Genomic DNA, 14,887 nt, shown 5'->3' with positions numbered 1-14,887 from the left:
GCCATGAGCAGGCAACTCCAGCAATGCATTGTAGTCTATCTTTATCTAATTTATGCTTAAAGGTCTAATCTTTTCATTGCTGCTCAAATTAAGTGTGTGGCATAGCCACTCATGTTTATCTGTAACTGTGGGGCTACCTATAGAGATGGGAGATGTTTATTTTTTATATAAGCAGTTAATGAACAACCCTTTACAGCAATGTTAATGCAAAAATCAAAAGCACATATATATAAGATTTCAGAATTCATATTTCAGATACTAAATACTTTTGTTCTATACCTGTTCCTCTCATCATTAGCTTTTACTTACTTAGGTGACTTTTTATGAAGTAGTTAATATTTGTGTAATGTCTTGATGATGAAGAACTATATAAATGCTTCAATATTAAATTAGAGGCTCAATCCAGACAGGATTAATCATAGAGTCAGGGAATCATAGAATCATAGAATAGTTACGGTTGGAAAGGATTATCTAGTTCCAACCCACCTGCCATGAGCAGGAACAACTTGCACTAAACCATGTCACCAAAGATTCCATCCAGCCTGGCCCTGAACGTTGCCAGGGATAGAGCACTCACAAATTTTTCTGGAAAGCCAATTCAAGTAATTGCTTTTTTCACATTGATATGTATATATTTATAAAATTTAAGAGGCATTGATCATTGAATCTCCCATTTCTATGTTTTGATTCCCACAGCTCAAAAAAGGTCTGTCTTTATAAGTGTAATCAATCCTTATTTTTCATTTCAGTTGTGTGTGTTTGTACAAGCAGTACATGTAAACCTGTAGCCTAAAGATTTTTTTGCACAGTGATTCCATCTCCCCACTGTGGCAAAAAGTGCTGAACACTTATTAATTATTGTCTGTGCATTGGTTTCACCTTTCTACCCTGGTTTTCATTAGGTTCTGAGCTCATGCCCAAAGCCCTCTCCACTAGGATAGTGGGAGGCATCTGGTGGTTTTTCACACTTATCATCATTTCTTCGTATACTGCTAACCTAGCCGCCTTTCTGACAGTGGAACGTATGGAATCCCCTATTGATTCTGCTGATGATTTGGCCAAGCAGACAAAGATAGAGTATGGAACAGTTGAAGATGGAGCAACCATGACTTTCTTCAAGGTAAGCTTTATATTCTCCTTTTTTAAAAGATGCTGTGTCCAATTGCAGAGGGAGGACTTGTACACATTACTAAGAAGCAACAGATATGGTTCTTGCTGACATCAAAAGCAGCTGAAAATCACTTTTTGAGGATTTGTAAGACAGTAAAGGAATCAAATGTAAAAACTGTAATGGTAAATAAAAGGCAGTTTCTCTGATGATTTTTGCTTAAAGAATTGAATTTATTGTAGTAGAGTAAGTGAAGAAACCTGAACACTTTGCTCAGATAGATCTCTTATAGCCATGTACAAGAATGAGTTTTGTCAGGTTAAGAGTTACAGTATCAGTTCCACAGCATCATACTTAATTTTAGTCTTTTTTTGAAGCAAACGGACTACATTAAGAATTTTTGTTGCTGAGAAAAACGTTTAGGACTTCGTATTTTTAAGACTCTTTTGAATGAAATTTAGGGTTCACATAAAAAAGCTCAGATTCTGACAGCTTGTCTATTCCTTTTAATCAAATAATTCCATTTTAAATACAGTGAAATATGCTGCTGAATTAGAGAGAAATCTTATCTAACTTCATCGATCATTTAAGTGGCCATAAATTAGATGTATGCATGAAAGGAGAGAGAATGATTTGTTCTCAAACTCATGTCTGATAACACAGAGGTGTCTCAAATCTTCCAAACAAGGAGGTGTTTACCAATATTCGTCTGATCTTTGGTACATTTTAAAAACTTTTACCTAGTGTATTCTGTTTTTTTGAGTTGTTATGTGGTCACCTAAATCTTTGCTGTGTCCATTACAATGGCACTTGAAATTAGACAAATTGAGGTCCAAGGTAACTTGCAAACTGGTGCATAATTTGAAGAATGTGTTAAGTGTTATCAGTTCCTCTCATCAGATTCAGACAGTACAAAACCTGTTTAGATATCAAGGCTAAATAGTCACTATTTAATCTTATTACCTTAGAGCAAATCGAACTGTATACATAGTTTTCTTTTTTTTTTATAAAAGTTATAGGGGTTCAGCTTCTGCTTGGAAATAAAAATCACAGAATAGTTAGGGTTGGAAAGGACCTTAAGATCATCTAGTTCCAACCCCACAGTCATGGGCAGGGACACCTCACAATGAACCATGTCACCCAAATCAATTCAGCTTCTGTATACTGGAATTTTTTAGGCTGCTTAACTTATAGCATACTGCTGCAAACTTATAGCATTGGGAAGTTTCTGAGTATTCTCTCCAGAATATGTATTGGAAAAGGATGAACTTAATAGAAGTAACTAATCTGTTAGAGGTCTCTTGATGTCAGGAAATATGTGAAACAGTTAAAAGAAACAACATTGGAATTTTGAAGACAGGTTTTTAAGAGTTAAAATTATTTCATTATTTATTAAGGCCACGAGGAGATGACACAAAGTATTTATTGAGTTACCAGAAAACACTACAAGACTTCAATTTCATTTTTGTTTGTCAAAAAACGTTGAACTTGTTCTAATTCAGATGTGAACTGTGGATTCTGAAATATCAGGAAGCAAGTTTAAATTAGTAGGGTGTTTCCATCTTGTTGCCAGAACCACTTTTCTCTGCATCTGCTTAATTTTTAGTTTTCCTTCTCCCCACCCTTAATTTTCCCTCTTATTTATTCTTTTTCTTTTTAGCATGTGCATAATCTGTGGGGGTTTTAAGCATAGAGAATATTTCTCCTACTCTGGATGTTTTCCTCTTTGCATAGGGATATACTGAATCATAGAATCATAGAATAGATAGAGCTGGAAAGGACCTTAAGATCATCTAGTTCCAACCCACCTGCCATAGGCAGGGACACCTCACACTAAATCATGTCACCCAAGGCTCTGTCCAACCTGGCCTTGAACACTGCCAGGGACTGAGCATTCACAGCTTCCCTGGGCAACCCATTCCAGTGCCTCACCACCCTAACAGCAAAGAATTTCTTCCTTATATCCAATCTAAACTTTCCCTGTTTAAGTTTTAAACGGTTACCCCTTGTCCTTTCACTACAGTCCCTAATGAAGAGACCCTCCCCAGCATCCCTATAGCCCCCCTTCAGATACTGGAAGGCTGCTATGAGGTCTCCACGCAGCCTTCTCTTCTCCAGGCTCAACAGCCCCACCTTCCTCAGCCTGCCTTCATACGGGAGGTGCTCCAGTCCCCTGATCATCCTTGTGGCCCTCCTCTGGACTTGTTCCAGCAGTTCCATGTCCTTTTTATGTTGAGGACATAAATATTAATTGATACAATACTCCAGGTGGGGTTTCACAAGAGCAGAGTAGAGGGGCAGGATCACCTCCTTCGACCTGCTGGTCACGCTCCTTCTGATGCAGCCCAGGATACGGATGGCTTTCTGGGCTGTGAGCGCACACTGCCAGCTCATGTTCATTTTCTCATTGACCAGCATACCCAAGTACTTTTCTGTAGGGCCGCTCTGAATCTCTTCTTTGCCCAGGCTGTAGCTGTGCCTGGGATTACTCCGACCCAGGTGTAGGACCTTGCACTTGTCATGGTTGAACTTCATAAGGTTGGCATCAGCCCACCTCACAAGCGTGTCAAGGTCCCTCTGGATGGCATCCCTTCCCTCCATCATATCAACCGGACCACACAGCTTGGTGTCATCGGCAAACTTGCTGAGGGCGCACTCAATCCCACTGTCCATGTCAGCGACGAAGATGTTAAACAAGACCGGTCCCAACACCGATCCCTGAGGGACACCACTCGTTACCAGTCTGCCGCCGGACGTCGAGCCATTGACCACAACTCTTTGTGTGCGGCCGTCCAGCCAGTTCTTTATCCACCGAGTGGTCCATCCATCAAATTGATGTCTCTCCAGTTTAGAGAGAAGGATGTGGTGTGGGACAGTGTCAAACACTTTGCACAAGTCCAGGTAGATGACATCAACTGCTTTACCCTTATCCATCAATCCTGTAGCCCCATCATAGAAGGCCACCAAACTGGTCAGGCAGGATTTCCCCTTAGTGAAGCCATGCTGGCTGTCACCAAGCACCTTGTTGTTTTTCATGTGCCTTAATGTGCTCCAAGATTTTACCAGGCACAGAGGTGAGACTGACTGGTCTGTAATTCCCCGGGTCTTCCATTTTCCCCTTCTTGAAAATGGGGGTTATATTTCCCTTTTTCCAGTCGTCGGGAACTTCACCTCACTGCCATGATTTTTCAAATATGATGGCCAGTGGCTTAGCAACTTCATTCGCCAGCTCCTTCAGGACCCGCGGATGGATTTTATCAGGTCCCACGGACTTGTGTGCGTTCAGATTTTTAAGATGGACTCGAACCAGATCCTCTCCTACAGTGGGCCTAAGGTCTTCATTCTCACAGTCCCTGCATCTACCTTCTAAGAACTGGGTGGTGCAGTCAGAGCCTTTGCCAGTGAAGACTGAGGCGAAGAAGTAATTCAGAACCTCAGCCTTCTCCAAATCCTGTGTAGCCAGTTCTCTCGAAAGCTTCCTCAGGGGGCCTATTTTGTCCCTAGTCTGTTTTTTGTTTGCTACGTACCTGTAGAATCCCTTCCTATTATCCTTAACATCCCTGGCTAGGTTTAATTCTAGCTAGGCCTTAGCCTTCCTAACCTGGTCCCTAGCTTCCTGGACAACATCCCTGTACTCTACCCAGGCTGCCTGTCCTTGCTTCCATTTTTTATAAGCCTCTTTTTTCCTTTGAATTTTCCTCAGCAGCTCCTTATCCATCCAAGGAAGTCTCCTGGCCCTCCTGCTGCACTTCCTTCTAGTTGGTATGCAGCACTCCTGATCTTGTAGCAGGTGATCCTTGAATATCAACCAAGAGTCTTGGGCCCCCCTGCCCTCCAGGGCTATATCCCATGGAACCTTACTAAGCAGGCTCCTGAAGAGGCCAAAGTCTGCTCTTTTGAAGTCCAAACAAGTGAGCTTGCTGCATGCTCTTCTCACTGTCCTGAGGATCCCAAATTCGACCATCTCATTGTCGCTGCAAGTAAGGCTGTCCTGGAACGTCACATTTTCAAACGAGGCCTTCCTTGTTGATGAGCATGAGGTCAAGAATGACATCTGTCCTTATTGGCTCCTCTATTACTTGCAGAAGCAAGTTGTCTTCCACACAATCGAGGAACCTCCTAGATTGCTTGTGCCAGGCTGTAGTATTGCTCCAGCAGATATCAGGGTGGTTGAAGTAACCCATGAGGACAAGGGCCTGTGAGCATGAGGCTGTTCCTATCTGTCTGTAGAGTGCTTCATTCACAGAGTCCTCTTGATCAGGAGGTCTGTAAGATATCCCCACAATAATGTGTTCCCATCGCTGTTCTCCCTTTAACCATGACCCACACTCTTTTGACTACTCACCTGTCCCCAGGCAGAGTTCCATACTCTCCAGCCTATCCTTACCATAAATAGCAGCTCCCCCTCTCCATCTGCTGTGCCTGTCGTTTCTAAAGAGCCTGTAACTTTCCATTCCAACACTCCAGTCATAGCAGCCATCCCACCATGTTTCTGTGATGCCTATTGTATCAAACTCCCGTAGACATGCACACATCTCTAATTCCTCTTTTTTGTTCGCCATGCTGCTCCCTTTTCTGCACAAGTCTTTCTTTCTGTTCTTTTTCTGCTGTTTCTATTTATCTAGATGTATTTTGTGTTTACCTAGTATATTATATCCAAGAGCTAGAGAGAAGCTGCTTCTAATGAAATAGCAATTGCACATCCTGCATGGAAGATTTTTGTTTGCAGTTGGAATAAACTAGACTGTGTCAAATCACATACATTAGTATTGTTTTTAGTACATTAACCAGTTCTTCTTCACAGTGAATAAAAAAGAAATCAGAATAAAACACAGGATTTGTTTATTCAGTTGATACATTTAAGGTCAAATTAAGGTTTATTCTGTGGAATATTTTCTGGGCTTTATGTGTGAACAGATCATGTTTAATAAGTGTTTTGTGATGTGAGAATGCACTGATAGTTAAGAACTCCTGTTCCAGGTAACAACTAAATGATTCCAAGTATTTTTCTGACGTGTATCATCTTATCTAGAAGTATGTAAATTAATTGATATTGTTTACCTAATGGATCTAAACTTAAGTATTAGAAGTAACTACAACTGTTCTTGTAGTCCAGCCAGTAAGTTAAAATCATGCTTGAAAAGTAAATAGAAACTGTATAATCTCATTTGGTTAATTCAGTGTCTAAAGCAACTTCCAGGTGGAATTCAGAATTTGCTTGATGTAAATGCTGTTTGTTACAACTATCTATGTAAGAAATACTATTTAATTAAATATTCTTAGAAAGATAAAACAAAACATTTGTATACAGACTGTTACAGTAACATCTCTGGTAAAATTAGGTATTTTACCTAATGAGTTTGAGTTTCAGAAAACAGAATATTACCATTCTGGTAAACATAGTTTATATGTATTTGTGTGTTTCCAAAATATACTTCTATTTTGTATGAGCAAATTGTTTCAGGAATATAATTTATTACATGAAGAAAGAGTAAATGAAAAAAAATATTTTAAAGTAAGACTGTAAATGGAATTGCCTTCAAGGGTACTACTAGAGTTGAACAGCTCATAGATACTACTACTAAATAATAATATAAAAATCACTTAGAACATGAAACTGATAAAGGAAGACAAAAACTATCAGAAAAATATCTTAAGTAACAGAAGTGACAGAGGAGGTAGATAATATAGAAAAATATAGATAGAAAAGACAGAAGAGTTGCCTATTTCTGCATAGTGTGTGAAAAACCAGGGTAAATAGTCACGTTTTAAATTCCTTTCAGAATAATTTCTGTTTTACCAGTAAGTTAAAGGAGAGGTTTAAATGTATATTATATTCTCTGATATATAGACAAGTAAATTTCAAGTAGGAAGTAAAACTGCCATTTTATATGACATTACATAAACTTAGTGAACTATTGTGTTCTGTTCTGTTGACCGCACTTTGAAAATATGTCTAAAATAGAAAGAGTTCATTGAAGGTGAAGGAACTACTGTAGGTCCGGAAATAAACATTGTAGTTAGAGGCTAAAGATCAGTTTGTTTAATCTGCTGAAGATAAGGTTAAGTGGTGACTCGATCATAGTCTCTAAATACCTTAATGAGAATGAGACTTTTGACAAGAAATAACTGTTCAATCTAGCAGAAAAAGGCATAATAAGATCCAGTGTTTCAAAGCCAAAATTAGGCAAAATTCAAACTAAAAATAAGATATATAACTTCAAGAGTGAGAGTCATAAGTGCTACAACTTATCTGAGAGTTTTCTGGATTCATCCATCACATGCAGCAACTGTGAGGAAAATGGATACAGCATAACCCAAACATATTATGCTTTTGACTTAGAGGCTACTCAGTGAAACAGACAGACCTCATTATACAGGAGCTCAGATTACTTTTTAGTAGCCCTGTCTCACTTCAAAAATCTATGAGAGTATGATTTCTGGGGGAGGGGAGTGTTATGCAAAAATGGTTGAGAGGATAAATTTATTATATGTATGTTTTTCTTTTACTGCTTCGTCTTGTTTTAATGAGAATGGATTGGGTAAAACCATGGCATTGTGTTACAAGAAGACATGAAGGCACCAGATGGTTTCCTAACATTAAATGAAATTATCATATCTTGGTAATAGTTATTAGTTCCAATCACAGTGAGGCTTGGTAGCTGTCCATGTAACTGACAGTAATTTCTTCATAAATTATCTATATAGCAGTCCATTGAATTCTGTCTTAAAAAAACTCTGGAACCTAGCCACAGATGTGTGATACTCAAATAAAAGTATATTTTTTGAAGGAGAAAATAAATGGGAATCAGACAAACAAAGTAACTGCTAGATTAAAACCTGCTAATGTTAAAATCTCAGACAGCACAGGAATATGTGTTGAAAATGCTGTTACCCACGAGGCTCAAACATCCCTCTGAAACAGTTTTGGTGAAAAACAAGAATGTTGTCTCCAGAGGTTTACTAGCTCCTTCAGATCATTGCATGCCTCCTCATGGACCGAGAAACATGACATTACAACTCCTTTTAGAATCCAGAAAGTTAAGGAAATTTTCAGTGCTCTCTTCTCTTAAGATCTGCTTATCTAGTCTGAACATGGAAAGGAAGTAATTTCACAAGTCTATTACATGCCTGGTAGGTCTTGTGAGCCAATGGCAACAACAAATAAAACCTTAGTATTATACAAGAATTAGAAGGAAAGAAATGTGAAAGTAGATTCCAAATTATATCTGCTGCTAGGCTTGTGATGTTTCTCAAATTGAGGAGATTTTCTTAGTTACCAACTTCTCATTCTTTCTCTTGGCTGCTTTTGTCACTATTGACCATTTTCAAACTTCAGAAGCCTGTCTTCCTTCCTTTGGAATAAAATAAAAAAAAAAAATTAATGAAAGATACTCTTTTCACACTAGCTGTTATTGGATAAAAAAGCTCAGATTTTTCATTGCCTCTGATTTCTGTGGTCTCTCAGTCTACTCTTCTCAAAATCCCAGTGTCTGTTTTCTTGCTGAATAACAATTCTGAGATTGAGAAGAATAATGTTAATTCAACCCTGTTTCTATTTGTACCACAGCTGTCCATCCTCACATACAAAGAAACTTCTACAGCACATATGCTTATAGGTAGCCTGCAGTTTTAATATTTTCTTGATGAAGTTGCTGGATACATTTTTTTTCTCATATCTTTTTCATGTCTGTGCCTTTCAATATCAATATTTTTTTCTTTCTACATTTTGGTACAGTACCATCCATAATAGAAATTTTCTCAGTCACGGTTACTTAGCATTTGCATACCAAGTAGTAAAAAACAAAGTAATTTTTCATTGTGTACTAAGAGTTGATTACTGTCATTGCTTCTGTATCACAAATTAAAAGTCTTCTAAGCTCTTTGTGTAAGTTGTATATTTTATATCCTTATTTTGCTGATAAGGAAACTGAAGCTTTGAAGGGAATGCATCATTTTCAAAATCACTTGGTGAAAGGCAGACAGGGGACTAATTCCGGAAAGCTTACATTTGCCTGTTTTTTTTCCTTTTCTTCAGGATACAATTTTATACTCCAGCTGTACTTTACTGTGATATCTTCAGTTTCTTCCCTCACTGCTTTTTCTCCACAATGATCCATGCTGCTGGCCCTTTTCAGTCCTGTCCTCTGCCTCAGCTTTTTACCCTAGCCATTTTTTTATCACCTCCTTCAGGAAATTTTGGATGGCAATAATTCCGTCCTTAATGTTTACCTTCCTTTTCCAAATTCTGAGCCTGTTGTTAAAGATAATAGCATGAAGCTCTACCTATACATTGTGAAATCTCAGAAATAGTCTCTTAAGGCTGAAGAAATGAATTGTAGGGGAACTTCCCACTGCTTGCAACTGGAGTACAAGTGACAGATGCCCCCACATAAATGAAAAAGTATCAAAAAGAATAAGTAATTTGTTTAAATTATTTTGGCATTGGCATGTATAAAGCCAGTATAACTTTAGTGTGTTTTTCAAACTGGTTTTGAACATTGTATTAGAAAAATTATATTTTTCTGTTTAACAAATAGGTATGTACGTGCAAGTATATGGACATGGGCACATACACACATAAAGCCTTTAGCTGAATTCTGCAAATAAACCAGTATGAAGTTTAGCAGTACGTATCAATTATTTGGTAAAATTCTTGCAAGTCAAAAATGAAAGAAACACCACTTCTGACCTTCTCATGTGTCCACTGACTGACAGTGACTAATGGAAAATTATTTATTTTTAAATCACAGCCTCCATATTTTGATCTGGACAATGTTTAAAAATAATTGGTAGCAGATACCTGAGATGCATGTTCAGTTTGTTTTATTTCTTTTTACAGATAAGTTTTATTTGAATGTAAGAAATACAGTCTTGTTCTCATGCATAAATACACATGTGGAACTTTTGATTAAAAAGGGAATTGAATATATATATACTGGATAATTTTTTTTCTTTCTTTCTTTTTTTTTTCTTTTAATCATGATGTTTTGGGCCTCATTACTAGAAACACATGCAGTTGAAACTCATTATTTTGAATTTGCAAGAGCATCTACTCAGTTAACCACTACTACTGTGAAAGTACAACAAAAGCTGTCACAGTTGTGAACTTGTAAAGCAAAGTCTGTGGTTGCTCCATACACTTACAAGAACTAAATCTGCAATGACAGAGTCTCTAAAAATGAGATAAATACTTTGTCAAGACCTCAAAACACGTCTGCCTTATTGACTTCTGCTTATTTTTTAAAAGATCGAGGAAGCTAGGTAGCTAGGTCAGATGATGCATTATCACATACTATAACAAGAGCACCAATGCATTTCAGCATTAAAATTCAGCTAAATTTACCACCATTAAGTTCTTTGATCTGAACTTTCTGTCTCTTTGTATCTGAGGGCACGAAGCAGAACTAATTCATGTAAAAGGCCTCATTCCAACCAACTCTCTAGGTACTGGGACAAAGTGACTGAAATGGTTTTATGCTGTCTTGACCCTTCCTCTTTCTCTGGGGTTGTCAGAGCCATTACTGTTCCTCCAGTAAATAAGAGCCATTTGGCTGCCTGTTGCATCTCAGTGCTCAGACATGAAGCTAAAAAGAGATGGAATGTGGTGGAAATCCACTATCCTTACATCCTTCCCTTTTTCCATGCCTTTTGCCTTCCTGTTGGCCATTCCACATTCCTTACACGTTTTCCCCCTCTTTCTGCATTAGGGGCTGAAAAAAAACAAACACAAGGAGTAGTCAACTTTTCATTTCTGCAAAGATTTATACTGCATTATGACATATATCCAGATAGTAAGCACTCCTAATGAGCTGCTGAATAACATGTGGTATAATGATAATTATGTTCCAAAATCACAGTATTCATATTTATCATTTACACCTGTCTCCAGCTACAGCTCCTAGAAACTGATGAAACATGTACAAATGCTTTTCAGATTCTTATTAAAGAAATATACACAAATTTCTAGTAAAAAAATAATTTAGTAATTCACAATAATTTAAATATTGAATTATATAGTTAACATATGAATTGGGTACCCACTAGCTGTTTCTGAAAGGAAATCTAGTAGAGAAATCAAAAATAAATTAAGTATTAGGTTGATATTAGAATGAGTCTTCTTTATCTTTGGATCAATTAATATTTTGCACAGTCAGCATCTGTTTCTGCCTTACCCCAAGTATTTACAGGGATTTATGCTGATCTCCCCACAGAACTCTCAGGTAGGCTTGTTGGGGTTTAAATGCAGCTGGTAACTAATTACCACACAGCTGCTCACTCACCCTTCTTCTTTTCCCCCTCTGCAGGCTACATCAGAGGCCACTCACTGTACATTTGTCTGTAGAAATTCAAGCCTGATAGACAAATGTTATCCAGACTTCACTTTGAGTCCTAAAATGTATCAGGAATTTTTACCAACAAAAGACAAGGTGGTCAGAGGTATGGAGCCCCTCTCCCGTGAGGACAGCCTGGAGAAGTGAAGTCTCTGGGGAAACCTTATATCAGCCTTCCAGTACCTAAAGTGTACCTAAAACAGCCAGAGAGGGTCTTTTTATAAAAGCAAGTAGTGATAAGATAAGGGGTAATGGATTTAAACTAGAAGACGGTAGATTTAGACTAGATAAAAGGAAGAAGTTTGGTGGTGAGACACTGGAACAGATTTCCCAGAGAAGCTGTGGCTGCCCCATCCCTGGAAGTGTTCAAGGCCAGGTTGGATGGGGCTTTGAGCAACCTTGTCTAGTGGAAGATGTCCCTGCTCATGGCAGTGAGGTTCAAACCAAATGATCTTCAAGGTCCTTTACAACCCTAATAATTCTATGAATCTTATATCACCCTCCTAAATGTGAAAGTGACTGGAAAACCATACTTTTCTGGGAAGTAAGTTCTGTTGCCTAGACATTTGGAGGTGCAAGGATGAGAAAATCGACAGGAATGTAATTCTTGATATTTCAGATTGCAAATTGTCCTGATGTACTATTGTAGGTTTTATCTTCTCTCATAAGTCATTTTGTTTCCTTTCTCCCACCTGATGTGCTTTGCTTTGTGGCCTCTTCAGGTCCTGTAATGGCCCTGCTGTCAGGGCCAATTGTAAGAAAAATGTACGAACTCTGAGTTTGGATCATAGGTTGCAAGGCTTTTTCCTCAGAAAAGCATAGAATAATTCTTATCTAGCCTTACCACCTTTCGCTTCTTCTCCTGCTGCTTTCTTCCAGGAGGCAGGGTGAGGGCATTTTCCTTTTCTCTTTGCTTTTTGACCTTTTTCTGTTTATGCCTGTCCTTATATCATGAACTGTGTGAGAAAGAGAACTGAAATAGATTATAGATATTCCCTCAACTGCAAACAGCTTTGTAGGAAATTCAGAGCACATCTGAACATTTTAACAATCACAGTCTGGAAAAAAATAATCATCTTGCTCTTCAAAGCAAATAGATCACCAAGTATGATGTAAAGTTCACAGATTTGATGTATGACTTGTCCTGGGACTGTGATTCAGAAACAATTCTGCAGAGTCAACTATCTCTTGGTTTAGCCTGTTTTGTCTAAGATCCTGCCATATGAGCAGCCTTCCGTGTTGAGTTCCTGCCCACTGAAGCAGCTTGAAAGCTTTTATTCATTAGCAGAGTTAAACTCTTTGTTCCACCTTGTCAGTTTATATATGATATTACTGAGGTGTTGCCCAACTGCATTAGCATTGCTTTTTGTAGATAAATGTTTCCAGTGCCAGAACTGTCCTCCACACCGCCTAAAGTCTTACTATACTGATGAATTTATTCTCGAGTTATTCATTGCTCCAGATAGAATATTGTTTGAGAATGGTTAAACAATCCTTTTTGTAATACACCTATGGTAATAATTACATAGCTTTATTGGATATGGATGCCTTTTAAGATTTTTTTCAGTACACATGCATTACTTTAACTTGTATTTAATGTATTCAAGACCCTTAATCTCTACAATATAGACCACTGATTTATTAAAAAATGGTGCAAAAGCATGCTTTAGGATCATAGAATCATTTAGAGGAAAACACATTTAAAATCATTGAGTCCAACCGTTAACCTAACACTACCACTCCACCACTAAACCACGTCCCTAAGTGACATGTCCACTATGGAGGAAAGTGGTGTCACCACTTCCCTGGGTAGCCTTTTCCAATACTTGACAACACTTTTGCTGAAGAATTTTTTAATATCCAATCTAAACCTTCCTTGGTGCAGCTTGTGCCATTTCCTCTTGTCTCGTATATCGCTTGTTGTTTGGGAAAAGAGATATCCGTCTTGCTTCAGCCTCCTTTCAGGTAGTTGTAGCAAGTGGTAAGGTCTCCCATCAGCCTCCTTTTCTCCATGCTAAACAACCCCAGCTCCCTCAGCCATTCCTCATAAGACTTATTCTCCAGACCCTTCACCAGCTTTTTTGCCCTTTTCTGGACATACTTCGGCAACTCAATGTTTTTGCTGTAGTGAGTGGCCCTAAACTGAACACTGGATTTGAGGTGCAGCCTCACCAGGGCTGAGTACAGGGGGATTATCACTTCCTTAGTCCTGCTGTCCACACTATTTCTGATACAAGCAAGGATGCTATTGGCCTTCTTGGATCCTGGGCACACTGCTGGCTCATATTCAGCCAGCTGTTGACCAACACACTAGGTCCTTTTCTGCCAGACAGCTTTCCAGCCACTCTTCCCGAAGCCCAGGGCATTGCATGGGGTTGTTGTGATCTAAGTGAAGTACCGGCACTTCGCTTTGTTGAACCTCATACATATGGCCTCAGCTCATCAATCCAGCCTGCCAGATCCTTCTGTAGACCCTTTCTACCCTCAAACAGATCAACACTCCTACCCAATGTGCTGTCATCTGCAAACTTACAAAGGGTGCAATTGATCCCCTCGTCCAGATAATTGATAGACATATTAAACAGAACTGGCCTCAGTGCTGTGGAAAAATATTTGTGACTGGTCACCAATTGGTTTTAAGTCCTTTCACCATCACTCCATATTTTTACCCAGCAAAAAGTACACTTCCAAGCCATGAGCAGCCAATTCTTTATGAACAGAGTAGCCTACTTATCAGAGAATTATCTGCCCATGAACATGTTGGACCAATGATAAACAATATATTTCTTAATGTTTTCTTATTTGTTCAGATATGGCATGTGATCTTTGAATTTACTTATCAGTTTTTTGTATAGGAAATTATGGGGGGTTGTTCTTTCTCACACCTCAAAAGCTGTGACAGTCACTCATAATAATGGTGATGATCATAAATGATATGTTATTTTATGCTGAATTTTACTTAAACTCTCACAATAGGTATTTAAATGTAATTGGCAACCAAAATCCAGATAAGGTATTATGTGAATTCTGTTGTAAATCACTGTGATTTGAGGGGACCATGAGACCTTTTATTGCATTAATACGTGCTATTAGTAAACTATTATTTCTAGTTAGAAACTAGGCACTGTGGATTGTGTTTGAGTAGTCTACATTTGCATCTGAGAACTGAAATCAGGTCCCCCTTAATGAGCTATAAAATACAGCAAGTATCCTAGAGGCCTTTGAAGACTTGACTTTTCTGGTCTTTCTCTGAAGAACTCTGACTTTGTTGTGCAACAGAAAGCCAGTGGTAAAATAGAAAGTGTTCTGTTCTTTTTTGTGTTGTTCTCACAGTCTTTCAGTTCCTTTCTCTCTTTTTTCTTTATTTTATTTTTATTTTATTTTTATTTTATTTTTATTTTTGATACAAGCAAAAACTTCCTCGACTTACAAGGAATATTCAAAA

The 14,887-nt window shown here is 38.3% G+C and overlaps 1 protein-coding gene across 7 annotated transcripts in view; it reads left to right on the top strand.

Moving 5' to 3' along the window:
* GRIK2 (glutamate ionotropic receptor kainate type subunit 2) overlaps positions 1–14,887 on the top strand; it is a 405,316-nt gene that overhangs the window by 308,157 nt on the left and 82,272 nt on the right. For all 7 annotated transcript variants that reach the window (XM_065681155.1, XM_065681154.1, XM_065681157.1 and 4 more), the window contains one exon: positions 903–1,120. In XM_065681155.1, coding sequence (XP_065537227.1) covers positions 903–1,120 — 218 coding nt within the window. The remainder of the gene's footprint in view (positions 1–902; positions 1,121–14,887) is intronic.

Source organism: Lathamus discolor, chromosome 5, assembly GCF_037157495.1.
Source record: "Lathamus discolor isolate bLatDis1 chromosome 5, bLatDis1.hap1, whole genome shotgun sequence".
NCBI classification, from domain to species: Eukaryota; Metazoa; Chordata; class Aves; order Psittaciformes; family Psittacidae; genus Lathamus; species Lathamus discolor.
Note: the sequence above shows the minus strand (reverse complement) of the source record. Positions and strands in the feature narration are given on the sequence as shown.